Source organism: Choloepus didactylus, chromosome 19, assembly GCF_015220235.1.
Source record: "Choloepus didactylus isolate mChoDid1 chromosome 19, mChoDid1.pri, whole genome shotgun sequence".
NCBI lineage: Eukaryota > Metazoa > Chordata > Mammalia > Pilosa > Megalonychidae > Choloepus > Choloepus didactylus.
The window spans coordinates 48,101,077-48,128,915 of NC_051325.1; the positions used below are offsets into that span (position 1 = coordinate 48,101,077).

Consider the following 27,839-nt stretch of genomic DNA (forward strand, 5'->3'; position numbering starts at 1 on the left):
TTAACCAATACCTGGACCTCCTTAGGGGTCCCCAGTGCACATGTCCCTTCCATTTCCAAGAGTAAGAAATTTCCCAGGGTTAGAAAGGCACAAAGAGCATGGAGCCAGCAGTATAATATGTGAAACCCAAGGCATAGTTTTGCTTATTTTGAGAAAAGTATAATAATTTGCACATTTTTTTTCATTGAGATGAAAAGAAAAAGTAGCCAGGGCCAAGACAGGGCAAGGGTAGAACATAGAGACCATAGACATTATCTACTGCTGTCTACCCCTTTGGCTACTCCAACATCCCACAGACCCTTCTACTCATAAATGCACTCCCATTCAAGAATAAAAATGTCATGCTGAGTCCTAACAGGATCACTTGCCCCCCTAAAATGAGGACATACTCACGTTCTCTCCAAAAGTGAGACTTACAAGCCACCAGTTAGTAACATCAATCTGGATGATGGGAGTTTTCTCTTCTAGTTCCTCTTCTAGATGTCACAAGCATACCTAAATATACTGCCATATACCAATTAAATTGTAAATTTAACTATTTGCAGCATTCCTTATATAACTGAACATACACATGCACGCACATAACAAGCCAGGAAGAAAATACTTGTAACTGCTATAATCTTTATTTCCTCAATTGTGTAATTGAACACAGGCCATTGTTGTTATTGATAATTTCTGTTTTTCCATCAGCTTTTCTAAGTTCTTTATGTTCTCAGCCAGACCTCAGCTGTTTGAAGTGAGTCACTGGTGAAGTAACTCAAATTTTAGTGGTCCCTGGGTTGCTATAGTCTTCTGTTAATCTTTTACAATTAGACAGGGAAGTACTATGGCACTCCAGAGAATCCTCTGGTTTCCATATTGTATCAGTCAGGGTGCTCCAGGGAAATAGAATCAATAGGACGGATAGATGACAGATCAATAGATCAATACATAGACATAGATTTATTTTAAGGAATTGGTTCACATGATTGCGGAGGCTGGCAAGTCTGAGGTCTGTAGGGCAGGCCAGCAGGTTGGAAACTCAAGCAGAATTTCATGCTGCAGTCTTGAGGCAGAATTTCTTCTCCAGGAAACCTCAGTTTTTGCTCTTAAGGCCATCAATGGATTGGATGAGGCCTACCCGCATTATTGAGGGTATTTTCCTTGATTTAAAGTCAACTGATTGTAGATGTTAACCACATCTTCAAAATATCTTTACAACAACACCTAGATTAGTGTTTGATTAAATAACTGGGTAATACTAACCATCACAAATAAATAGTCTTCCTTGCCACCATGATGTAGCAGCAACCCAATTTACACTTGGTAGTGAGGATCAATCAACCCAGCCAGTAGATTAACCAACTCCTTTGCCTGTATGTTCCAATGGTATGAGGATCTCAAAATGGCCATGTGATAATTTCAACTTTTAAATAAATTGAACCATTGATGTATTCCCTAATAGAAGCATTCTTCTCTTGGAAATTACAATCTCTAAACCATCAAAGTCTAGTGTTTCAGAGATGGGAAGAAAATTTTGGTACTACAATCACTTCCACTCTGCTGGGCCTATGTTTTCTGGCTGTGGGAGAAACAGCACTGAGTATGGATTGTTGGTGTAAAGCATATACTTTGCCCCAACAATGCAGTGCCTCCCAGTTGTAGATCCATTTCAATGTTCTATTAAGTTCACCTGCTTCTAGCTAATAAAGTACATGGTAAAATCAGAAAATTCCATAGGTGTAACCCACTGCTGCATTTATTTGCTATAATATCAAGTGTTTGGTCATAAGCAATGCTGTGTGGAATATCAAGGTGAGAACCAAGACATTAATAAGTGCATGGATGTAGTGGTCAGAGAAGGCAGATCCATATATAGAGTAAGTACAAATCGCTGCTCGCTTCATGATGGAAGGAGTTCAATGTAATCAACCTGCCACTAGGGGACTAGTCCCTATGGAGAATGGTGCCATTATCAGGGACTCTGTGAAAGCTGGGTATTCAACAGTGGTATTAACTATATCACTCTTGATTAGAGGAAGTCCATGTGATTGAGTCTATTATAACCTCTGTCTCAATTACCTTGGCCATTTTACATATGAGCCTATTGAACAAGCACTAGGGTGGCTGAGGAAGGGGAATGATTGACATCTAAAGAATGAGTCATCTGTCCATCTGTTTATTGAGAATTCTCCCCTGCAGTACCTTTTGGGGAACATTAACGTAGAATGTAAATATTCCCCCATTCTGTGTCCATTGTTAGAGGTCCATCCACATACTTTCTCCTTCAAACCTCCGTGTTACCAGTCCCTCTCTTGTTCTCTCCATATTCCTGATCATCCATCTAAACCATCCATCCCATGAACATGTGTAGATCCATACTTCTGGACTTCTGTCTCCATCTAGACAAAATGAACAACCAGAGATACTGCTTGAAATTCTGTTTGCTAAAAAGATTCCCTCCCCCAACATCTTCCAGGATGTTTCAGTAGTACTGCAACCATCCATTTCCAGTTGATGCCAGGCCTGAATTTTTCTTCCTCCATCAGCTAATGATAGGGAACTCACCACAGGGTATTGACTGAGGAAGAGGCAGCAAAGGAGCAGGAATAAGTGTCATAGTCTGAGCTATATCACTTTCACTTGATGATAGGATGCTGCTGTACATGCCTAACTTTATGGCTTGATGGATCAGATGACATCCAATTTATGATGGACAGACCAAGTTGCATAATCACTTGATGTCCCCTGTACTCCGTCTCCTTTGTTCCCACTTCTCCAGGCCTGTGTTACTTGCTGTCTCTGTGCCGATGCCCTTGGAAAAGCCACAGCATGTTAGGCATTTGGTGGAGACACAGCTCAGCTGGGGAGGACAGTAAGAGCTGCTGAAGGTCTTATCTTCTTCAGTTCATTGGTTCCCCACTGGCAGTCAGACTCCATTGCCCAGGTCACTCCAACATATCTAATACATTATTTCTAACTCTGCAAAGCAAAGATTTTTATGCTTCACTGATAAGGAAACTGAGGCATAGGGACTTAAATACCCAAGGACAAGGTGGTTGATTGGATTATTGGTCCTCTCTAACAGAATTATACATGCACAGCCTTTACCACATAACTTTGAAGCTCCTGCCCTAATGATGCTGGGCTTGTTCATGTGACCAGCTTGAGCAGGTGGAATGTCAGTAGGATGAGATGCAAGCAGAGGGCTTGAGTGGTAGGACTTAGGCTTTGGTGCCTGTGCCAGTTTGAATATATTGTGTCCCCCAAACGCCATTATCTTTGATGTAGTCTTGTGGGGCAGACATTTTGCTGCTGATTAGATTTGCTTGGAATCTGCCCCACCCAGCTGCGGGTCATGACTCTGATGAGATAGTCCCATAGAGGCATGGCCCCAACCATTCAGGGTGGGACTTGATCAGTGGAGCCATATAAATGAGCTGACTCAAAGAGAAGGAACTCAATGCAGCTGAGAGTGATGTTTTGAAGAGGAGCTACAGCCAAGAGGGACACTTTGAAGAAAGCACAGGAGCTGCAGATGAGAGACAGTTTGAAGACAGCCGTTGAAAGCAGACTCTTGCTCCGGAGAAGCTAAGAGAGGACCAATACCCAAAGTGCAACTAAGGGTGACATTTTTGAGGAACTGCAGCCCAGAGAGGAATGCCCTGGGAGAAAGCCATTTTGAAAACAGAACTTTGGAGCAGACATCAGCCACATGCCTTCCCAGCTAACAGAGGTTTTCCGGACATCATCGGTCATCCTACAGTGAAGGTACTTGATTGCAAAATTCTCAGAGGAGAATTTTGCTTTAGGACTAGAACAGTGCCCCAGTGATCATCACAAGAAGAGCATGTCCCAGGCAGTTGCTGCACTTTAGTCTGTGTCCAAGGATGAAACAAGCAGAGTAGACCTGAGCGCAGCTCATGGCCTGGAGCCATGCCCAGCTGACCTACAGCCTGAAGCAGAGATGACCCGTTGAGTCCAGCCCAGATCAGCAAAAGTGCAGTTGACCTGTGAACACTTGTTGTTAAAAGCCATCAACTTTTGGAGAGTGTGGTTACATAGCATTATTACAGCAACAGCTGATTAATACAGTGGCAAAACTCACTAAGACCAGTGAGGTAGACAGAATGTATGATTCCTTAGATTTCCTTTCATAGATGAGTAACAAGACCAGAGAGGCTAAGTGACTTGCTCAAGATCATACAGAATAAGGAGTTGACAGGCAGGATTCGAACCCAGGTCTGCTTGGCTCCAAGTTCAATGCTTTTGACCTTACATGAAAGTAACTCCAGATGACAGTCAATTTATGTCCTGACTCACTCATGCATGCACTCCCCAGTAGCACGGGGGTGTCTGGCAGATGCAGCATGCTCAGGAAATGCAGGCAGAAGGCAGGAAGGGATGAGGGAGACATGGGAAATTGGCAACAGCAACTTGTTTGGGCAGGACCCAAATAACTTTGCTCCTGAATTTAAGAGGTTAATCCAGGGTGGCTCCCAGGCTCTTGGACCTACTCACCTCCTAGGCACTCAGATGCCTCAGACACACCCTGGCCGAGAAGACAGTGGAAGTGACAAGGCTCTGTGATAAGTCTCCAGCCCAGTCCCCGAAAATGAGCAGTGTGGGAATGAGGGTCATGCAGCCCTTGGCTTGCCCGTGAGTGGCCCAGTGCCTCACACAACAGGGGACCTACTTTACCTTGGCTAAGAAGGCACCATGGATGCAATGGTCCTTTCCTTTCAGCCTGTGCTCTCTCTCCCTTTGCCTAGTTAGCCATGATACCAGACTAGAGTCTGAGACTCCATTCCCATTCGTGATTGCTGGGACATTAGGCCTTCTGTATTCATTGACTGTTCATTCTAACTACGTCCAAGTTAATCAAAATCTAAAACATTAGCATATATGGGGTTTCCTTTTCCTGATTACAAGTAAATAATAATGAGGGCTCATTGGGGATTTACTGTGTGCTTGAAAAACAGTCAGTGCTTCCCATATGCTAAGTCCTATCCTGGTGATTTTACAGATATTAATTCAGTTAATCCTCACAACAACCCTATGAGGAAACTGAGGCGAGGGAGGTTAAGGAACTTGCTCTCTCATGTTGGACCATGTCTGTTTGAATCGATGCTGCATCTCCTGTGCCAAGCACAGTGCCTTGCATGTGCTTGGTGCTCCTCGACTGTGGGTTGTGTGTGTTGAATGAGGTGAGGCACCTCAGAAAGAGGCTCAGAGAGATTGACTTGATCAAGGACACATAACTGTGAGCAATAGTCAGCTTGAATCCAGGTCTTTCTGCCTCCATATTCCACACCAGATATAACATCATTTGTTCTTTGTAGGGACTGCATTGTATTCCATAATATAGTTATCATAATTTATTTAATGGACTGGCATTTGAGTTCTCAAGGTTACTGTTCCAGTTTGCTAAAGCTGCCATTTTGCAAAACACCAGAACTGGACTGGCTTTTATAAAGGAGGTTTATTTGGTTACACAGTTACAGTCTTAAGGCCAAGGTAAGACATAAACAATCAGGTACCCTCACTGGAGAAAGGCTATTGGCATCCGGAAACCTCTGTTAGCTCGGAAGGCACGTGGCTGGCGTCCGCTTGCTCCCAGGTTGCGTTTCAAAACAGAGTTCTCCAAAATGTCAGTGTCAGCTTCCAATGGCTGTCTTCAAAATGTGTCTCTCAGCTGCAGCTAGCAGTGAGCTCCTCTCTGAGTTTTATAGTGCTCCAGTGAACTAATCAAGGCCCATGCTGAATGGGTGGGGCCACACCTCCATGGAAATTATCTAATCAGAGTCATCACCTACAGTTGGGTGGGTCATATCTCAGTGGAAACACTGAACCAACAGGTTTCAACCTAATCAACACTAATACATCTGTCCCCCACAAGACTGCATCAAAGAATATGACTTTTTCTGGGGGACATAATATATATAAACCAGCACAATTACCAATAACTACAATAAAATCCTTATATATTTGCCCACTTCTATAAGCATTCCCACAGCCTAAATTCCTAGACTGAGATCAAGGGGTCTGTACATTTAAAATTTTGATACTAAGTCACCCTCTAAATAACCAGTAAAAATTTATCCTCCCACCAAGGTATGGGAGTATCTGTTTTCTGGGCTAAGTGTGTTTTAATTTTAAAACACCCCAGAGATTGTATTGGGGGTTTCAGGGACAATCTTTGAAGGTGTCTAAAGCACACAGGGTTTCTCTTAACAGAAACTACCTTCTTTTGTAGGCCTCTGCAGCCCCTCCCTCTGGGAACTAGGTTCAGTTCTCCATGTCCAGTAAATCCTTATGAACTCACACAATCAAGCCTGTGCCAGATTAGGGTGTCAATGCAAAGGAAAAGGAGGGGAGGAAGGCAACGCAGAGGTCTGTTCCCCCATCACCCAGGGGAAACCAGCTGTCACCTCAGCTCTGAGAGGGAGTAGCTTTCCATGTTTCTTAAAATAAGAGTCATAACCAGCCTGGGAAGAACTTTCCATCAAGCAGAACAGAGAAACAGAATAGAGAAGATTAGAAGAGTAAGATTATCTAGCCCACTCCCATCATTTTTTCAGATGAGGAAATTGAGAACCAGAGAGGTTGAGTGACTTGCTCAAGGTCACACAGAAAAGCAGAAAAGGCAGTGGCAGAACCCAGTTCAAAGCCAGGTATTCTAACTCCTAGCTGAGCTCTCTTTATATAACAGCAGGTGCATCTACAATCTCCATTGATGGTCCTTCTTTAAGTCTGCCCTTCTTCCATCTCAGTAGCTTTTGAAAATGAAAGGGGAGACAGGTTTCTTGAAAAGGGATATCTGAATCAAAATCATGGTAACATCTACGTGCCTTTGCACATGCTGTTCCCACTGCCTTGGATTTCCCTTCTCTGCCTTAACTGCTTGAAGACCTCCTCATTCTTCAGGACCCAAAATAATTATCTTCTGTGAAAATATCCCGATTCCCCAGGGAAGCTGCTTGTTCCCTGCTCTGTGCTCCCAGGTCCTAGCCTTGCCCCAGCACTCAGAACACTTTATGGCTATTACTGGTTCCTTATGTCTTCTCTGTAAGGCTGAAAATTCTTCAAATGCATACACCTGTCAGATTCACCTTTACAACTCCAGCACACACTGTAGGCTCAGAAAGGATGGACTTGGACTACAAACTCCACAGAGAGGGAGTTTATCATTCCACCCCAGCTCCCAGCTCCCAGGAGGAACTCAAGAATTGTTAAAGAAATCTGAACAGGGAAGTTTTGCAGTGTGAGGAGATTCTAGTCCTGGAACCAGAGAGCTTTTGACAGACACTACCTGGAGGTGCCAAGTACGGCACAGTGACAAATAAGTAGGCACTAAAAGTGTAAGAAGCCCTCATGTGTACACAGGCCTTCAGGGCTACAAAGCACTTTCAAAGACGACCTCACTCGAGTGAACTTTGTACCTGCTCTTCGGTGTTCCTTCCATGAGGCCTACCTGTTCTCCTTTTGCCAAGAAGACTGCTCCCAAATCTGGCTGATAAAGATCTTAGGAGTGTATGACACAAATATGGCAGAGAGAAAAGGAATAAGTCAAATTAAGAAATAACAAAAGTATTTAAGGCTTGCTTAAATGACTGAACATATACTTAATTTACAGGATCTAGGGGAAAAATTAAAAGTGACTAAACACTCTACTCTCATAAAGCGGGCAAGGTTAATGGGCTCTGGACTTCCTTAAAGGGTATTGGAAAGGAACACACAAGACAATGAATGTGAGATTTCATTATCTCTAGTTTACTTTGTTTGTTTACACACACAATTTGTGTGTGTATAACAGTGGCAAGAGCCATTCTCTAAATACAATCTGGTACCCAGACTCTGACAGATGCACACGGAAAATAAGGCATCAGTGAATGAAACTCAAACATGGAGAGGCAAAACAAGGATGGCAATATTCTGTGATCACAGATACCCCCAAAAGCCTCTTGTTCAGCACCTGGGGACAAAAGACACTTTTTCACAAGACAATACAAGGCTATTTCAACAGGAGACCTAGACCCCAAAATGGCCCCCAAAAAAGATATTTGTTTCCCATCTTCTCTAGAGGAGTTAAAAAGTTCTAAAGGCTTAGTCAAGAAGGAAGGGGTAGGGATTATTGCCTGCTAAGCACATATGCTGGCACTTTACATGCATCGTTTCCCTTAATGCTAAGTTTCATCTCCACTTTATGGATGAGGAAAAGAAGGCTTGCCCATGGTCAAACAGATGTAAGCAGCGGTGCCAAGACTTGAGCCCAGGTCTCACATTTGCCTAAGTGCAAACTCTTTCAACCACACCATACTCACACTGGGATAGAGAGCATGTTCCCAAGAAAAAGGCAAGGACACTATAAATAAACAAGAAGTGTGTATGGGGAGAAGGGGCAGGAGGCAAGATGGTGAAGTAGAAGCTCCAGGAATCAGTCCCTCCACTAGAACTACTAAATAAGCAGGAACTGTCTGAATCAACTATTTCAGAACTCCAGAGTCCAGCAGAGCATTGTATAGCATCCAGGGAAGAGTAGGAGGAAGAGGCCGGTGAATTACTGTAGATCAGTAAACAGCTCTCTCTGCGCGGCAGCTTCCGACACCCATCCTCCACTCTCGCAGCAGGCAACAGTGGGGTCCAGCCCCTGATGTAGCTTGCTGATGCCAGAGAGGTACAAAAAAAAGCCACTTCCCCAAGACCAAGGGGGTGCGGGGTTGGGGGTGTGCACAGACCAATAATTGATCACTGCTTTGATTAGTTACTTTGGATCACTGGGGGCCCGGCTTGAGGGTAGCCATTATTCCAACCCACCCTGGACAAAGGCAGCAAAGACGACTTAAGGACTGTGCTTCCTTGGAGGTACAGAGAACAGATGAAAGGCTGCGTTTGCTGGGCAGGTCTGAGTCAAGAAAGTACAGCTTTGGGGAGCTGTGGAAGAAGCTCCTGGAGCCCTTCCTGGCCCCTCCCTCATCCCTTCCCCAGGGCAGTTTCCAGTTTATAGTGCCTGGCCAGAACTATAAAACTCTTAGAAGAAAACATACAGAAGCATCTTTAGGACTTTGTGTTAGGAAACGGTTTCTTAGACTTTACGCCCAAAGCCCAACAACAAAAGAAAAAATAGATAAATGCGAGCTCATCAAAATTCAAAACTTCTGTGCATCAAAGGACTTTATCATGAAAGCAAAATGACAACCTACACAACGGGAGAAAATATTTGGAGACCACATCCAATAAAGGTTTAATATCAGATTATATAAAGAAATCCTTCAATTCAACAAAAAGACAAAGCATCCGATTAAAAAATGGGCAAAAGACTTAAAAAGACATTTCTCCAAAGATATACAAATGACCAAAATGTACATGAAAAGATGCTCAACATTATTAGCCATTAGAGAAACAAAAATCAAAACCACAATGAGATACCATTTCACACCCACTAGAACGGATACTATTTAAAAAATGGAAAATTACAAGTGTTGGAGAGGATGTAGCGAAATAGGCACACTCATTCATTGCTACTGGCAATGTAAAATGGTGCAGCAGCTGTGGAAGACAGTTTGGCAGTTTCTCAGAAAGTTAAGTATAGAATTAACGTATGACCTGGCTATCCCACTTCTAGGTATATACCACAAAGAACTGAAAGCAGGGATTTGAACAGATATTTACATACCAACAGTCATAGAGGCATTATTTTAAATTGCCAAAAGATGGAAGCAACCCAAGTGACCATCAGTCAATAAATAAACAAAATGTGGTATATACACAAAATGGAATATTAATTAGCCCTAAAAAGGAAGGAAGTTCTGATACGTGCAACAACTTGGGTGAACTTTGAAGATACCATGTTGAGTGAAATAAGCCAGGCACAAAAGGACAAAATTGTTTAATCTCATGGATATGAAATCATTAGAGTAAGCAAACTCAGAGAGTCAGAATCTAAAAGATAGATTACCAAGCGATAGGGTAGGGGGTAGGAAATGGGAGCTAAGGCTTAAAATGTACAGAGTTTCTGTTTGGAAAGATGGAAAAGTTTGGATAATGGATGGTGGTGATGTTAGCACAAGATTGTAAATGTAATTAACAGCACTGAATTATATATTTGAATGTAGTTAAAAGGGGGAAATTTTAGGTTGTATATATATTAGAATAAAAATTTTTTAAAAAAATTCTATGAAGCTGCACCAACATAAGAGTGAACCCCAAATTAAACCATGGACTATAGTTAATAGTGCAATTTTAAGTATGCTTTCATCAACTGTAACAAATGCAACGTACCACACCAATACAAGGTGTTAATAATAGGGTGGTATATAGGAACCCTGCATTTTATGCATGATTTTTCTGTAAACCCAGAATTTCTCTAATTAAAAAAAAAGAAAAAGAAAAGAAAAAGTGGGGAAAGGCGAATCAATCAGAAGGCACAAATCCTTGAGGTGTAGTGACACTTTCCACATAAAGTTAATTTAAGGCTGAAGCTGAGTCAGACCCACATGAGAAAAATACCTGGAGATCAGGTGTGACAAATGAATTTCCAGGGTCACTCTGTGCCTGTTGCCTTTTGGTGCTGAACACAAAACGTAGGAGAGATTTCAATCCTTTCAGTGAGCCTCTACCACCCATCTCACACCCACTCCCAGGTCCTGAATGTAAACTCCAGAAGGCAAAAAAAATTCTCTCATTGGGGCCCATCACATTTGGCAACACTTCTGAAGCACCATGGTTACGCTTGGAACCGAAATCTCACTGCCAGTGTTTCTGCCACTTTTGGATATAACACATCACATCTCACGTTTTGACAAACACGAGTTAACCTAAAGCTTGATGGGATATGAACCACATATTTTAAACACATTTTTATATCAAATAAAATTTACCCCAAAGATTTTTCAGACCTCAAGCTCCTAACAAACTAAGCTTGAGTTAATACAGTCAAGTGTAGTACTTATCAATTAATGCTATTATCAAGCTTGATTGGGGGGGTGGGGGTGGGGCATTAAAGCATCTTCAGTGTGATTATCCAAAATGTGAGGTGGTTCGATTTGAAAGGCTTAAGAAGATAGCCTGGAAAAGGGGAGAGGGGATATTTTATGACGGAGTGTGTAACTGCCTTTGTCAGATGGATGTGACAGGACGCATAACCCTTTCCAGCACTCTCAAGAGTGAAGGCCATGGAATGACCAGGCTTGAAACTGAGAAGTGCAACAAAGGGAGGAAAAAGATCAATTTCAAGCCCAGTTGAAGATGTGTAGGTTTTGTTTTGTTGGTAGTGTAAAAGGAGGATGGAGCCAAAGTCATGCCCCAATTTATCATTTAATAAAGGCGTTTTTACAAGCAGATCAGCTTCTTGCCATCAAATAAATGGGAGACATTTTATTTAATTCCGAATTATCATATTTCCAAAACGGAAAATATGCCATAGAATAGCAGACTGATCAATGTACTTATCAAATGACTCTGAAGAATGCTCAGCCTATACCACTGATATGCATTCAGGAGAGTTTCAGTGCAAATATGCATTTTGTATAATTACTCTGACTTAGCTTAAAACTCTTCAAATTATTAAAACACCTGCTTTCCTGTTTAATTCTTAACAGAGAAAACAACCACATGTGGTAGAATTTAACACCAGAATCCAAGATTCTGATTTATAAGAAGTAAATTAGTGTTTTCAAAAAACTTGGAAATAATCTATACATGTATAGCCCTGGAGTTAGGAGTTATTTTCAGGGAATGAATGCCATGGTTGTTATTAAAAACTATAAAGCATTCACTTAAAAAAGAAGGAAAAAAAGGTAACCTCATTGCTCTAAAAACCAACATACATTAATAGACATCACTGATAGAAAATCACCAATGTCACAGAGGCTCTTCAGTTCAACAGGTCTGTTTCAGCTAGCTAATCATAAGCAAATTGCAATATTTAACAAGTATTCACACCAAATGTGTCCTTCAGGCAGTTGGTTGTTTTATAAAGAACGCTGATTGAAATAAATACTTATGTAAAATTGACCAAGGGAAATATTTTTAAATAACAGCATTAACAGCCATTAAAATCAAAAGACAACTGAAATCAGGAAGATGGCAGCAGATAAGAGTCCTGAGGACCTGGCTTTCCTTCATACAACGAAGGCTGTCTGGATTCTGATCTTTCTCTCTGACTCTTAGCTCTGCCCTCTAAGGACAAAAGGGGAGTTCCAGATTGAGGTCAAGTCCCGCCAAGGAAGAAATGTGCCTGACTGGAATGGTGGTGCTTGTGACACAATACATCTCCAAGAACAGTCTGGAGGCTAAACTTGTTTCCCCAGCACCACCCACCAAAACTGCCTGGTAAGCTTCCCCTCTGAAGTAGTATTGATAGTTTAGCTAAGAAAAACATGTTAGCTATTGTCCTGCTACCACCCCCTTTTGTTTCTCTTTTATTTCTTATAACTGTCTTGCTTCAAATTTAAACTACAGCTCTGGGGAGGAAGTCCTGGGGAAAAGGATTTCAGGTACCAAAACCCGTATGTCCCATACCAGCCTAGCAAACCAAACAGGGTGCCAAACACTTTCTGGGACAAATTGTGGAAATAAATGGCTGTGCACAGAAACATCCACACCCAAATGAAGGTCAGGAAGCCCAGGGCGACAACCAGGGTGGTGATGGCAGTGTGGAAGCTGTGGCTTCGGTCCGTCTTCACCTCATGCAGCACAGCCATCTCCTCCACAATCATGAGGGCACAGAAGGCCAGCAGGAAGGAGTGACCTGAGATGTCAAAGCCGTGCCAAAAGCCTCCTTCCACTTTGCACTCATGCTTACTCCCGTAGTCCTTTCTGACTTTCAGGGATGGCGAATGGTAGCAGCTGCCCGTGTAGTGTTCAATGTTGGAGAAGATGGCTGTGCAGACATACCAGATGGCTGTGCCCACAAGCAAGGTACTCAGCCGCCGCAGGACCAGGCCAGGCTTGCCCGTCAGGTGGTAGTTGGTGAGAGCAATGAAAGGCAGGAGGAGGCAGAAGGTCCAGGCCCAGGCCATTTTGACAAAATACCTGGTAAAGGAGGAAAGTGGAAGTAAAGAGAGGGGACATGACAGAGAGGAAACAAGTCATGACTCTGGTCTATAGACTCCCAAGGGAAAATAAGAATACTGGATAAAAGCCACAGTTCATCACAGCTATCATGTTTTAAGTATTTAATCTGCTTCATTAAGTACTTTAAATATATTATTTACTCCTTAAACAACTCCATAAGGTACATGCCATTATTACTGTCATTTTACAGATAAGAAATCGGGTACACAGAAGTGTCATGCCCAATGTGGAGGTTGTAAGTGGTGGGACTGAGGTTCAAATCCAGGGTCTGTGAGTATAAGCACTATGTCATTTGCTCAGGAAAGTAGTAACAATTGAGCATCAACCAAATGCCAGGAGCTTTTCACATACATTAATTTCCCATAGAATACTCACAATTACCCTGGAGGAAGGTATGTATCATTAACCCCATTTTATTAATAAGGAATCTCAGAAAAGTTCAGTAACTTGCCCAGGGTCACACTCACACAACCAGGAAGCACAGATTAAACCAAAGGTTTGGCCTTTGCCCATGCCTTTTCCACCACATCACAGTTCTTTCCTAAAAGGCAAAAAATGGTCTTTGGAACCTTCCAACTCCATTCAAAGAATTTGGTGCAACAAAGAGCTTGACTTCAAGCTAGATGACCTAGTTTAAAATCCTAATTCTGACCTAGCTTGTTATAGCACTTCTCCAAGCCTCAGTTTCCATAGCTTTTAAACAGTGCAGACATAACCAAATGATTTTTAAGGTCCCTTTCAGATCTAATGATTCACTAGTTCCCTTCTATTAATTATCACAGATGCTTGGAATAAAATGCCAGAACCCTTGACTGCTCCCAAACAACAGGGACTTATCTGCCAGGCTGCTTGGCTCTGTGCTCACCCAGGCAAGATAAAGTAGCAGCTGCCTTGTCTGCCTCCCCTGTGCTAATGAAGGGTAGCTGATCTGGGCACCAGCTGTAAATATTCATACAAGAGAGTTGGGGCTACCACCGCTTTCATAATCTATTCTTAGCCTTGCAAGCAGGGTGGGTGAGGAAGGAAGGTGTGCCAAAGGACAGAATGACTCTTTCCTAGGTTCCAAAGGTTTCTCAGATAGCACTCAAGAGCCTGTCACTAAAATCTTCACTGGGACTAATCTGTAGTCCCAAGTGTATAAATGCCAAGGCATGACTGGCATTTAATGAAGCTGCCCTGGAGAGAAATCAAGGTTTTAAGTAAAAAAGGAAAGTTCGGCTGACTTTCAGGAGATATGGCAGACACTCTAATTCTAAAGAAAAATCGGGGCTCAAACCAAGGGAGAAGTTTTATCTTTCAATTTCCCCTTATTACTCCAACAGTGTTTTTGTGCAACAAACTTAAAATCGAGGAGTGTAAAAAATGTGTGTGTGTGTGTGTGTGTGTGTGTGTAGTGGGAGGAGTTAAGGAGAAGTCTCAAAGTGCCCAGAAGGAGTTGCTTTTCTGGGACACTGCCATTCACTTTGGGTGAAGGTTCAAGAAAATCCAGGGAAAAGGTCATAGACCTGAGAGCGCAACTCCTCAGCCTTAGTATCTGTGAGAGCTCTGTCACAGGCTAGGGCAAGACCCTCAATGGAGAAGGAAGGTTGTTCCCAGGTGGTGATGGGCTTCTGTCATAGGCTGAGGGGATCGGACACAGAGTGGAGGTGCCCTGTCTGTCATGGGCAGGCCAGGAGGTGGTCTCTCCCCAACAGGGCAGGAGGGAGAGAGGGAGCAGACACATAAGTTCATTCATCCCACCCATCCACCCCCGCCTCACTCTACCCCCACACGCCCCTACATACACACACAGACACACACACATCCCTGCTCGTCTCCCTGCCCAGTCAAGCTCAGGGTGACACGAATTACCAGTGGCACTGGCTATTCCAGGGACCCTCAGTCATGGCACGCGTGCGAGGTGCTGCTGTCACGACGGGGAGAAGGACTCCCCCCTTCCAATGACCTGTCCACCAGGGCAGGTAACCCCCAGCTTCTCTGGACTAGTCCTGCCAGCCAGTTCCCGGGCCCGCCAGTCGTGACAGCGGGCTGGTGGGGGCGAGAACAGGAGAGGAGGACCCGGGGCGCACTCACACGTTGAGGACGTTGCGCTTGTTGCTGAGGTAGCTCTCGGGCAGCGGAGAGAACTCCTTGAGGAGAGAGCCTGCCAGCATGGAGGTCACCAGTGCCCAGGGCAGGTAGCGCCGCACGGCCACCCGCACCAGCGTCCACCTAAGGAGCCACGCGCAGCGCTCCAGGTGATCCATACCCGACCTCGTCGGCCACCGTCCTTGTCCTCGAATCCTCTCGGCCACCGTCTTGCCCTTCTTTGGGACTGGCACCACCGCCTCCCGTCCAGCGCATGCGCGCCGCCGGGGGCCCCACCCCTCGTGGAGCTCGTCTTCTCCAGAGGCCGCTAGCTCGCTTCCGTGACCGCCGACCGCCGCTGCAGCGTGTGGGTCTCGGTGTTCTCGCTCCGCTGCTTTCTCTTCTCCCCGCCTTCGCTGCCGGGCGACAGCGCTTTGGGACAGCAGGTTCGAATCCCAGCCTCTGCGTCTTGTGCTGGTCTGGGAAAAACTCTTGAGGAGTGTCTGCTGGATTTGGGGAGGAATAAATGCTGCACTGTAGGAGTTGGAGCAGTGGTCACAGCCTCAGTTTCCGTTTCACCGTGGAAGGGGTGCCTTCTTCACCGGAGTCTTTCATCTGTAAAATGAGTGAGATTAGAGATCACGCCTTCCCAAGAGTTAATGAATTCAGGAGTTCATTGCAGTGGTCCAGGTATGGGGACAGGAAATTACACTTCATTAGAAAATCAATCCCTAAATGATAATTAAATTTATTTTCTTTTTTACAACGGGCCTATTTGTATGGAACGAAAATGCTGGACGCTGGGGTGAATGGAGGTCAGATGAGGGTGTTGTTGACTCAGTCACCCCCGCTCACACCCTGTCACAGCTGGGTGTGTAATTCAGTGTTCAACCTTGAGTCATTCCTCTGCCACCTTAACCATTTTTGCTAGTCCATATACCACCAATACTATTATTTGCTTAATATTCTTCTTTAAACCAACACATATTTAAAACTTAAGTACCTACTGAATAGTCTCCCAAGCAAAAATATCCATGAAAACATGGATTCTGTGTACCAGTTGTATTTTTCCTATTACAAATGGAAATTTTTCTTTTGAAACATTGATCAATCTGAGTTGCCTAAAATAATCTCATTTCCCTGTACCAGGAGTTGCAACCACTCTTTGGAAAACCCTTGTCTGATTTATGCCTACGATGGACTGATTTTTAGAGGCTCTTGTGCATGAGAATAAAAGTGTTCATTCCTTAAAACCTTCTCAAGCTGATCTTCAGGTTTGTAAATGGCATTTATCTGATCAGAGTTCTTATGTAACACATCAAGATGTGTCTGGGACTTCAAAGTGTTGATTTAAAAAAAGGAAATATAATGATTATACCAATCTGACTTCTCATGATTGGGAACAAAGACTACCCAGTCTGGAAAGTGTTATTAGTGAAGGTAGCTTGTAAGTAGTAGTCTGAAACCATCTCCACCTCCTGAAAGCTGGCAGGTGCTCAATTCTCCTTATTGTGTTTAACAGGCAACAGAGTGGTTAAGAGCAGGGAGACTGGTTTGAGTCCCACCTCCACCCCTTGATAGCTGGGTGATTTCCCCAATAAAATTGCAGTTCAGATCCCACCCCAAGAAAGGGGAAAGGTTGCTGGGTGAACAGAAATGCTGGACATTAGCCAGAGGGAATATCAAAAAGGTAACTCCTAAAAGATTAAGGATTCTTATTCCCATAGAAATTTGTTTCATATGAGACCATGCAACCTCATTCCTGGAGAGTTTTGAAGAATTGGTTAAACCCATACCTGACAAATTGTTGCAGATCCGCACAGCAGTTTCCAATTTCATGCTTCTTTCTCCTTCTTCTTCTTCTTCTTCTTTTTTTTTTTTTTTTTTTTTTGGTACCTCAACCCATATTAGGAAATACATATTTATGTTCTGGGTCCAGAGGAGTGCTGGAGCCAGCTTGTATGGGCCTGCGGGAGCTGATTGTTAAATTTTCAGGAATTTTGTAAGCCGATTGTTAAATACATCTTATTAAAATTAAATTATATAAGCTAACAATTAAACACAAAATAAATACTCAAGACTCATCACTTTCTAATTATTTTGCCTCATTATATTATTATCTCTGCCCTTGAGGGACTGACATGCATTATATCCGTGTTCAGTGCTGTCACATCGGTAGCTTGAAATCACACAAGGTGGGAGTATTTGCATGAAGGAAATTGTCAAGTGCTAAAAATCAGGTCTTAATTTGTTCTGTTGATTGTCTGGATTGGGATGCACCTCCCATCTGTCAAAGCATGCTTGTACTGAAACTGTAAGTTGGCTCTGGATACAAGAGACCAGCAAAAATCAATGAAAGCATTCTGTGAGAATCTATTGTCTATATGGGATTTACAATAAAAATGATTCATATATTTTATTATTACTTATAAATTATGTGCTATGTGTTCTTTATATCAAGAATAATTTATAATAAACTTATATACATATATACTTATACATTTCCCCCCCTTCCCTAAATTGCTAGTTGTTAAACATTTACCGATAAACCATTTGTTACCTGGGACATACATAAAAATATACATGTACCACAAAACTGAATATATGTATGCTAATAAACAGAAATAGCTATAGCTACAGTGTATCTGTTTCAGTGTATAACTGAAACAAATTTCATGACAGTATTTGCCTCTACAAGGTGTGAGACATTCTGATATTTTCTATCCTATTCAATTTCATTTTTAAAAATTGCTGATCATGACCCATTTTATGACTTACTAATGGGTGGGGGTCCTGTAGTCTGCAAAACACTGCACTAGGGGATTTTAAGGCATTAGAGACTGCTTTCCCTACCCTTGCCCACCAGGGGATGATAAAAGCCCACAAATACTGGGGTTCTGCTCTGCCTGAGCCATCAGTGGTATCACCAAATTGCTGCTCTTCATTTTTCCATTTACTCTATTCAACAAATACTTGTTAACACCTGCCAGGTGCCTGGCACTGTAGTAGGCACAGTGATGGGAGTGGAAGATATAAGGATAAGCAGATGGTCTCTGACCTCGAGGCACTTAAACTCTAATGAAAGTGATAATCAATTGATTCACTCAACCAACATTTATCCAACTATTTACTGTGTGCCAAGCAGTGGACTAGATGTTGGTGTTTATAGTGTTTTATTTAGATAGTTGAGTTTCCTCTGTAACTGCAGATTTATCAACATATCGCCCTTAAGAACACAGTGTTCCAGGTTGAGGCACAATGTACAAGATGAGCCTGGAATCTTGTCAAACCAGAAAAGATTTGATGAGATTAGCAAGATTGACTGCTAAGGTCGTTAAAGGACACAGGAGTCAATAGAAAGGGCTCCCACAGGCCAAGGATGGGACAGTTTGAGCACGAAGAATAATAATAGCTACTGCAATGGATGGAAACACAACAAATATGTTTAAATTCATGGGTTCATAATGATACTTTAAAAACTAATTGGATCTGGCCCTGTTTCACCAGAAATGAATTTAAAATAGAGTAGTTGCTTTTTAAGAGTTAATGTCATGATGTTTTTGATCATTCCCTCCCACAATTGCATCACTATTTGTCACTGGTGGGTGGCAAAAAAACTTTTTATGTTGCTGTATTATCTCTCAAGAGTTCAGCAGTTTACATTTAAAAACTGGTTCATACCTATCTTTGTATTTCCCTTCAGCTAGCTGTAGTTATAGATTTTATGTGCTTTGTAACCTATTACACAGAAAGCAGCAATCGAAAATTTAAGGGGAGTGCGATCAGCTGCCAATTCACAAAATGGGAGTATAATGTGGAATCTTTTGAGGGTTTTTGTTTTTGTTCTACTTCTTTTCATTAAGACTGGAATCAAGCTTACATGTAAACTATTGGTAATTTAAGTTTCCTTTTGTGTCATTCCGTGTAAAACAGTCTAATTTGAAAACAAATATAAGTTTTAAAAAATAAAAATTTAGGCACTGTTAAAACAAAACAAAACAAAACTAATTGGCCAACTTTGGAGGAACCCATTCATTACTTTGAAAACCTGTAAATAAAGGGAAGGAATCAAGCACTTTTCCTGCCTATCCTATGTGAAGTGAACCACTGAGTAACCAAAGAATAGATGAATTTCTTGTGATACAAATAGTCCAGCTAATAATTGAATAAGGAATGGTAAAGTCAGAATATCACCGTATGTAACATGGAAGTAAAAATGTTGGCATGAAGTTTGGTGAGTCATACTCATTAAAGAAAAGAGTCAGTTTGCAGATATTCATAATGAAAAATGTTTAATAAAATAAATACTCAGCATCACTTTAAATCTCAAAAAATCTGTCTCATAGAGTTTAATGTTTAAAATCGGATTATCACAATGTTAACCTTTGCTCAGAATTTTAAGTCTTAGGTTTCTTAGGCTCAGATTTTACTATAGAAATGGAGAACTATAACCAAAAATATTGTCTGCTACAAAAAGTTAACATTTTCTTATTGAATGCTACATGTAATTTCATAAGCAAACTCCAAATATGTCACTTTTGTTGTAAGAATTTGGAGATTATAACATTTGTTTTGAAGTCGGAGTCTGTCTTGGACAAATGAGCACCCTTCTTTTTGAATTTTTTGAAAGTTGCTTTTACTTTTTATTTTGATGATGCTTGGAGTTTTTTTGAAAAATGTAAAATCACTACCCTTTTGGAACAGTTGCATGGAACTCATTTGAGGTTATGATTGTGCTTTGGCCAGGCTGGACATGAGTATATATAAACTAAAGGAGATTTAATGTTCTGCTGCCTTCTCATAAATTTTGTTCTTAACAGCATTATGTTATAAAGCCACTGATTTTCATAAGGAGATTAAATGAATTCTATCCCAGTAGCATACCCAAAAATGCGAGTGTATGCTTCCATTTGAAAAACAAAGATCTTTATTTTGACAAAGATCCTGGTCTGTTCTAAAGTAAATTGGCCTGTATCACTTGGTTAAAGGCCAAAATGTGGGAGGTCTTCATGTATTAGGGACGTAATAAAGATTCTAGTTTAAATATACTTTGTAATTCTCTTAATTGTTTATTTTTTGTCTCCTCTTCTTGAATATCAGGAACATAACTTCTTTGGTTCCCAACTGTCTAGAAAAATGCCTAGCACCTAGTAAGCACTGAAAAAAAATTTTTTTCTTGATTAAATTAAATAATCATTACTAATAAACTGATCTAAAGGAACTCTTAAAATTTAAATTGTTTCTTCATAAACTACAGAAAAGATATGACAGAAAATAATAATTAGGAAATTATTATTCTAATCTGAAGGGGTTCTCAACATAAATTGCTGTGAAAGGTGTTTTCTGGTCCATGTGAAGTCTAAAAGACACTGCAATATGATGATGATGGGTTAAGTAGAGGAAGTTTGGGGACTATGGAGAAGAGGCCCCCATCTAGCCAGGGGAGTCAGGGAAGAATGTGCTCTTGAAAGAGATGATTTCTTTCTAAGCCAAGGTTTAAAGGATTGGCCTGGGGTTGGCCAGAAGAACAGTGGAAAGTGCTGGATCCAGGAGAAGCTGGTGTCTGTGAAATAATTCACTCCCCAGGGGCGGGGAGGGGGTAGGAAGGAAGCAGCCAGGTAATTCCCCCAGCCTGTTGGCCCCCTTTGTCCAAGGCTCCTGGCCAGAGAGCAGGAGTCTTCATCCCAAGGCCGGTTCTTTCCTTCTGAGTTCTCCTCTGCAATGTCTCCCATTATTAACCTCTGGCCACCCCTCTTTCTGGCCGGAGGGGATGACTAGCCACTCCCTGGGGTGAAGCAGCTGAGCAAAGCTGTGTCTGCCAGAGGCTGGGCTGCCTGCCTGCCTGGGAGGGGGTTGTGTCCACTGGCTGGGCCCCCAACACACACAACCCTAGGCTGCCCATCATCTGGGCCCAACTGGACACAGGGTCAGCAGGGCTGGTGCAGAAGGGTAAGGATCTGGTTTTGCCCATCTGCAGGCCACAGTGAGAGCAGCAGGAGGGGCTGCCCGGGACCCATGGCACCTCTAACAGCTTTGGGCTCCCTCCTGCTGCTTCCTCTGACCACTGTCTCCTGCAGACCCCAGATGCCTCTATCTCAGGCAGTCACAGGCCCGGAGCCTGGGAGGAGGGAGCTTTCTTTGCCTTGAAAGAGCATTAGTAAAACCAGAAAGAAAAGCAAAGAAATGATTATCCCAAGTGTTAGGATAGCAGTTGCTTCTAGGATCAAGGGGTTTGAGGGATACTGGCAATGTTCTGGTTCTTGACCTGGGGTTAGTTACGTAGGTGTTTGCTTTAAAATCATTCATTAAATTACACATTTATATTTTATAAATTTCTATGTATGTATGTCATATTGCACAATAAAAATGGCATTTAAAAAAAAAAACAAAAAAAAAAGGAACACCGATGGGACCGGGAATAAAATCGGGAATAAAATGCCTGGGTTCTAAAATGTGCCACTGTTTTATTGAGCCTCAGCTAAGTGCTGTAATGCATTTGATGCTTGTCTTGCTCACAACCAGCCCTCAGGTAGGCACTGCTATCGCTCTGTTTCACAAATGGAAACATGGAGGCACAGAGAGGCCAAGCAACTCAGCAAGGTCACACAGCTAGCAACCCAGCAGAGCTAGGATTCAAATTAGGGTGGGTATACCACACGGGGCAAGGCACTTGACCGCTACCCCACCACACCTCCTAGGCCTGGGGAGTGCCACTCTGACCTCATCCACCTACAACTAATAAGAGCTCACAGAGCCACAGCACTTTACAAAGTTTACCAAGTCGCTACTGATAGAGTTCAGAGACCTGTAGTATGTTGATTTGAGAATGCAGTCAGACACACATGGGTTCAAGTCTAGTCTCACTATTAATACCTGTGTGACTTTGGGCAAGTTACCTGATCTCTCTGTTTCCTCACCACAAAAATGAGGGCGGTGTGGTATAGAAACTGTAGTTTGGCTGGATTTCTGGCACAGGGTGGGTGCACAGTAAAAGGTCGCCCTAAAATAAAGATGCTCAACTTTCTCCAGCTGCTTATGGCACCTTGTGAAATGGTTAAGGCAAAGTATCCCTGTCCCCTTTTAATACATGAGGACAGTCTGGCTCAGTTCTTCTCACGTCACTGAAGTTCCCACAAGGGGTTCGCACAAGTCCCTTCCCGCATTCGCCCTGTTGAATTCTTAGGAGCAGGAATGTGTGCGCCGCGGCGACGCAGCAAATTCCGCAGCGACACCTGGCCGTGCAGCTGCCCGGGCCGGGCCGAGGCTTTCCCAGTCCCCGGCCACCAGCCCCCGAGGGCACGGCCTTGACCCTTGGCGGCCCCAATCCCTGGATCTGCTGGGCCAGGGCGCGACGCGGGAACGCGGGGCGCCCCTCGGGGTTGAGAGCAGCTGGCCAACCCTCGCCCTCCCCGCTGCCTCCCCAACCTTCCGGGAGGGGCCTCTGCCTCTGAAGATGCCCCGGCCCGCGTGGCCCGGCCAGCCTACCCAACAGCTCCAGCAGTTTTGGAGGGAGCTAGTCCTCTCTGATACACGGGAGGGTGAGGGGCTCCCTAGCCCAGCCCCTGGGATTACCCCGCTTAGAAGCCCCGGGGTGGGGGTGGGCCTTTGGAAATCAGCTCCGAAGAGGGAGAACTGGAATAAGGTGTACCCACCGCCCACCCCACCCCTCCTGTTCTCCCCGCCTTCACTCCCTCCCCCTTGCGGCACCAGGCCTGGGCACCGGAAGAGCACAAAGGAGAATCTGAAGTTCTCAGCGGCCCCGCAGCAGGCATGACCTTCTCTGCCCCCACCCCTGCTTACTTCTGAGCTCACCTCTCAACCCATCTCTCATGCTCTTTACACTCTAGGTGTTCCTAACCCGCCTTTTTTCAGTTAGTAAAAGGAACCAAATTTCCCTCCAGCCTCAGAGCCTTTACCAATGCTGACCCCTCCTTGTACTCCTGGCTCCCCCACCCCCACCCCTTTCCCCCCAGCCAACCTCCCGTTTTTCTGTTTTCTGCGTAGTCATCACATATTACTAATATGACTAAGGAGGTGACCTGGACATTCTAGGACTGGTTAGGTCTTCTACCTAAAGTGTAGAATCAGCTTGCCATTTCCACCAAAAACCTTGCTAAAATTTTCATTGGAATTGCACTGAATCTACAGATCAATCTAGAGAGACTTGACAACATTGTAAGTATACTCCTAACGATAATGACGCGATGTGTGCCACCGAGGATATAAAGACGAATAAGACACAGCCCTCCCCCTCCAAGGGCTTATTTACTCCTGGTCTTCCTTTTTATTTTGTTTCATTTCATGAGAGAACATCTCACAGGGCCCATTTTATAGATGAGAAAACTGAGGCTCAGGGAGATGATGTGACTTGCCCCAGGTCTTATGATGAGGAGGCAGTGGGATCAAGACCCCCACCCACGTGTGTCTGACTCCAGAATCTGCCCACTGAAAGGATCCCTAGTCCAGTTGGTCTGTGTGTCTGATTTGTGTGTGTGTCTGTTTGTGTATTTGCATATGGGGTGTGTTTCCATGTACCCAGAATGGAAACTCATGTATGTTTGAAGATGGATGTGCTGTGGGTCTGCTCTGTTGGAGGGTGATTTCTATTTGTATTGGTGTCAGGGTGTTTGGCTATGTGTGGGGGGTGGGGGTGGGGGTGGGGAGGGTATTGATGTGCATTGGGTAGGAAGTGTGTGATGGGGCGACAAGAAGGGGATGTTCCTGTTGGTGTTTTTGTTTTTTCTTGTGCAGGATTTTAACATTATACTTGTCGAAAGAATTCAAATTAAATTAAGCAAAGATTTTCAAATCACATATAACCCTAAATTTTTTTATTGAGGTATAACTTAAGTGCCCAAATCTTGAATGCACCACTGAATGAATTTTTACGTATGTGCCCCCAGATCAAGATATAGAAGGTTTACAGCAGCTGATAGTTTCCCTCATACCCCCTCTCAGTCAGTAACCCCCAGAGTGGCCCCTGTTCTGACTTCCATTGCCCTAAGTTGGTTTTGCCAGTTCTTGAGCATCTTAACCAATTAATCCTGCAGTGTTTCTGTTTGGGGAGGTTAACAGCTAACAATGGACAAGCTTGCTTTGTGTACTAAGCACTTTCCATATCTCAGTGAATTTCTCATAACAGCAGGATAAGGTCACACCTATTAATTGTTCCCATTTTTACAGGTGAAAAAACTGAGGCCCAGTTTGTCAGAGCTAGCTAAATCCACAGCTCTGATCCTTACCCACGACACCATCCTGCCTCCCTCTGGGTAATCTGCTGAAGAGGTATCCCTGGGTGACTTCTCTCCATCCCCTCTTGCTCTGACAGGGACTGCCACTGCAGCCCGAACCAGTGCCGTGCTGCGGAGTCACACCAAGCCACAGGCTTGAGGCTTGCCTCGCAGACTAATTTGCTGTGTGACTTGGGGCACGTTGCCTCCCTCTTTGAACCTTCCTGTCCTCCACTGTTAAAATGAAGATTAAAATCTATGTGTGTGGTTAAGGCAGTAACAGTTAAAAGGTGTCACTGTATAAATTACTACAGTACTGTTATTTTTTTTTAAGTGGCAGGAAGCATTTTTTTAATGTGACAGAAAGTCAGATAAAACAAGTGTAGAACTTAATGAGTTATTATGAGGATCCCCCCAGAAGGCTCTCACATGTCCCTGCCCAATCATGGCCTGACTTTTAATAGTATTTCTTTTTGTTTCTTTATAGTTTGAGTGTCCAAGTGCATATCTCTAGACCATAGTGTTTAGTATTGTCAGTAATTCTTTACTGACTCTTTCCCAGAGCTGGGATCATCACAGTTATTTTTCACATGTTCCTCTCACCCCAAGCTCTTTCCCTCCTGCTTGGATTTGGACTGACATGGATCTGGGTTCTAGTCTTACATCTGCTACTTCCTGGCTGTGTGACCTTGGACAGGTCACTTAACCTCTCTGAAACTGGTTCCTCAACAGGCAAATGAGGGGGTGACTTAGATGACCTCTAAAGGCCTTCTAGTTTTCTCAATTTCCTCTCTCCAGCACCACAGTCCTGGACCACAGTCTTTCCTCAAGTCACTGACTAAGAGGAAGCGTCGGTTAAAGAGTCAGAAAGAAACCTCGCTTGAGTTCAAGGAAGCTGTTCCCGGTGGGAAGGTATGCTTTGGCAGCTGGAACTGTCTGGGCTGCAGGGGCTGGAATTCCATGTGTCTGGGGAGGACCTGGGTGGAGTAGCCCAGTCCCAGTGGGCCAGGGGTCAGGTTGGCACCCCCAAAACTGGGCCCCATCTGGAGCTTGTTGGAGTTGGCTAAAAGGAGGCTAGAGGGTTGTAAATGCCTTGATTTTGCTTTTTATTTAGTACCTTTCTTGCTGCAAGCCCCTGCACACTACAAAATTAATGTTTTTTTTTTTTTTCTGATGGATAGTACAGGTAACCCAAGAGGAGAATATTAAACTCTTTCTTAACCTAGAAGTATAGCAACTCAGAGACCAAGGGGAATTTAACAACACACATGCACACATATGCATGCATACATGTGCAGGCATGTATAAACATGCATGCACATGCATTCTCATTCACATGTAACATGCACAAGCACACATGTATACATACATATGTGTACACCCAAGCGCATGCATGTACATGCACACAAGCTTATAGAGCACATACTGGGTGCCAGGCACTGTTCTAAGAGCTCCACAAATTTGATTTAATATTCACAACAATACTAGGAAGTAGGCATCACAGTCACTTCTGTGTTGCAGATGATGCACAAAAAAGTTGAGCAACTTGCTCAAGAAACCCCAGTTATTGAGTGGAATAATGGGAATTTGTGCCCATAATTATGCTACCCAATGTCATGTTTCAGTGGTATCTTAGTGAATATCCTTTGAGATTTTTTTTTCTCTATGCATCTATATTTGGTTTGGTGAAAAAACTGATTCCTTCTTATATAATAATGGGGTCCCAAGGTCACACAGACTTGGATTTGAATCCTGGCTCTATTATGGACTGACTGGCTGGCTTGACTTTGGGCTTTTTCCTTCACCTCGCTGGGACTCAGTTTCTGCATCTGTAAAATGGAGAGTGATAAATACTTGCTTCCAAAGGTTGGCTGAGCTCATGCTAAAAGTGTTCAGCCTTGGGCCTGGAACACAGCAGATGTTATCGGATATGGGGCCACATTAGTTGCCTACTCTGGGGTCAGAGTGCTTTGGAGGGAAAATATTCTCTGATTGTGAAGTGGCCTTACCTTGTCAGAGTCTGGAAGGCAGAGGGGGAGCCTGTGGATCTGGGGTCTCCAAAGTAGTTGGGTGTCTCCTCCTGAATCCCATCCTTTGCTACATCCTTGCCCCCACCAGAAGCTCAGTGCACACTCCAGGTGGAAGCGGGAATAGATGAGAGGAGAGATGAGAAGGCGGGAGAGAAAAGCCCACACATTGGCAGGCGGAGCTTTCCTTGTCCAAGTCTGGCCTCGCTGGAAGGGGCAGAGGCTGTGGGACTGGGGACATCAGATGCCATCAGCTCCCAGAGGATCCTTAAAAGTCGCGCATGCCCAAACGGGCCCAGGTGCCTGCAAGGTCCCCTGCTCCTTGGCCACCTCCTGCCGCCCCCCTGGGCTGCCCGTCCTGGGTACGCACCCCTGGGGAGCCCCCGCCTGGCCTCCCCTGTGCCCCTCTGTCTCTCTTCTCTTTCTCTAACTCGGTTTCTCTCTCCTTCCTCTCTGTGCTGTGTATCTTTTTTCTTTTGTCTTTCTCTCTCTACCTCTATTTCTTTCTGTCTCTTTCTTTGCCCTAACGTTGTTCTCTCTCTCTCATTCCTTTTCTCTGCATGTCATTTTTCTGTCTCCATTTTGGTCTCTCATTGTCTTTTTCTCTCTTGTTTTTCTTTCTCCGTCTCTTAGATTCTCTGCTCTCTTGCTCTTTCTATCTCATGTAAGAAAGGAATAAGTTTCGTTTTCACATAGAGACAGCATGGAATAAGGGAAATGGAGGCAAAACCAGTTTAAACAAGCCCCAGACAAAGAGAAGAGAGAATCTGCCTGATGTAAAGAGACATGAGGTAGTATCAGAGGCGGGAACTCACAGCAAAAAATAAAAATTTGGGGGGGGCATTGGCTAATCAGTTCAAAATCTCAATAATGAGCTAGTTGGCTCTCTGGGATTGGCTGTACAAATTAAAATCTCAAAAGATGAATTAGTTAGTGTTCTCGGATAGGCTGTAACCTCTGTAGTACCCAGTCAATGGGGAAACAGGGGAGGGACTTGCGAATTAGGAGTAGGGGATTTAAACATCGCCATTCTCTTCCTCTGGCGCGCCAGCCTCCCGCGTGTTTGGCTGGACGCCCCATCTTGCAAGATTGTAAATAAATTCTTTTCTCCTCCAGAACCGAGAGAGCGTTTATTCCCTTACAGGCACCGCTTTATTTCCGACAACTTGGGGGCTCGTCCGGGATCCAAAGCTTCGGAGGGGGACCCCCGAGGTGGACAAAGGGAAGGCGCGCCCCGCTGATTGAGCGGTCTCGGACTCCGCCATTGGGGGCCCATCTCCGGCAGCTAAAGGGCCCGAGACCAGACGCTTGGATCTGCCGGTTGTGGATGAGAAAAGGGGGAAAGGGCTTGCCTCTGTTTGACCAGGCAACTCCGTGCATGGACCAAGGTAAGGAAAGTAATATATTGCCTTGGTGGTCGGGAATTCCTGATGAGTCTGGAGCTGCTTGTGTGTGACTG

At 43.8% G+C, this 27,839-nt stretch overlaps 1 protein-coding gene across 1 annotated transcript; it reads right to left on the minus strand.

Annotated features, from left to right (window-relative positions):
* Window positions 1–9,535: 9,535 nt before the first annotated feature.
* On the minus strand, window positions 9,536–15,358 carry FITM2 (fat storage inducing transmembrane protein 2). The gene is made up of 2 exons (XM_037811899.1): window positions 15,130–15,358; window positions 9,536–13,014 (listed from the first exon to the last, which is right to left on the minus strand). The coding sequence occupies exons 1-2, from the start codon at window positions 15,300–15,302 to the stop codon at window positions 12,402–12,404; spliced, it is 786 nt and encodes a 261-aa protein (XP_037667827.1). The 5' UTR covers window positions 15,303–15,358; the 3' UTR covers window positions 9,536–12,401.
* Between the last annotated feature and the right edge of the window lie 12,481 nt (window positions 15,359–27,839).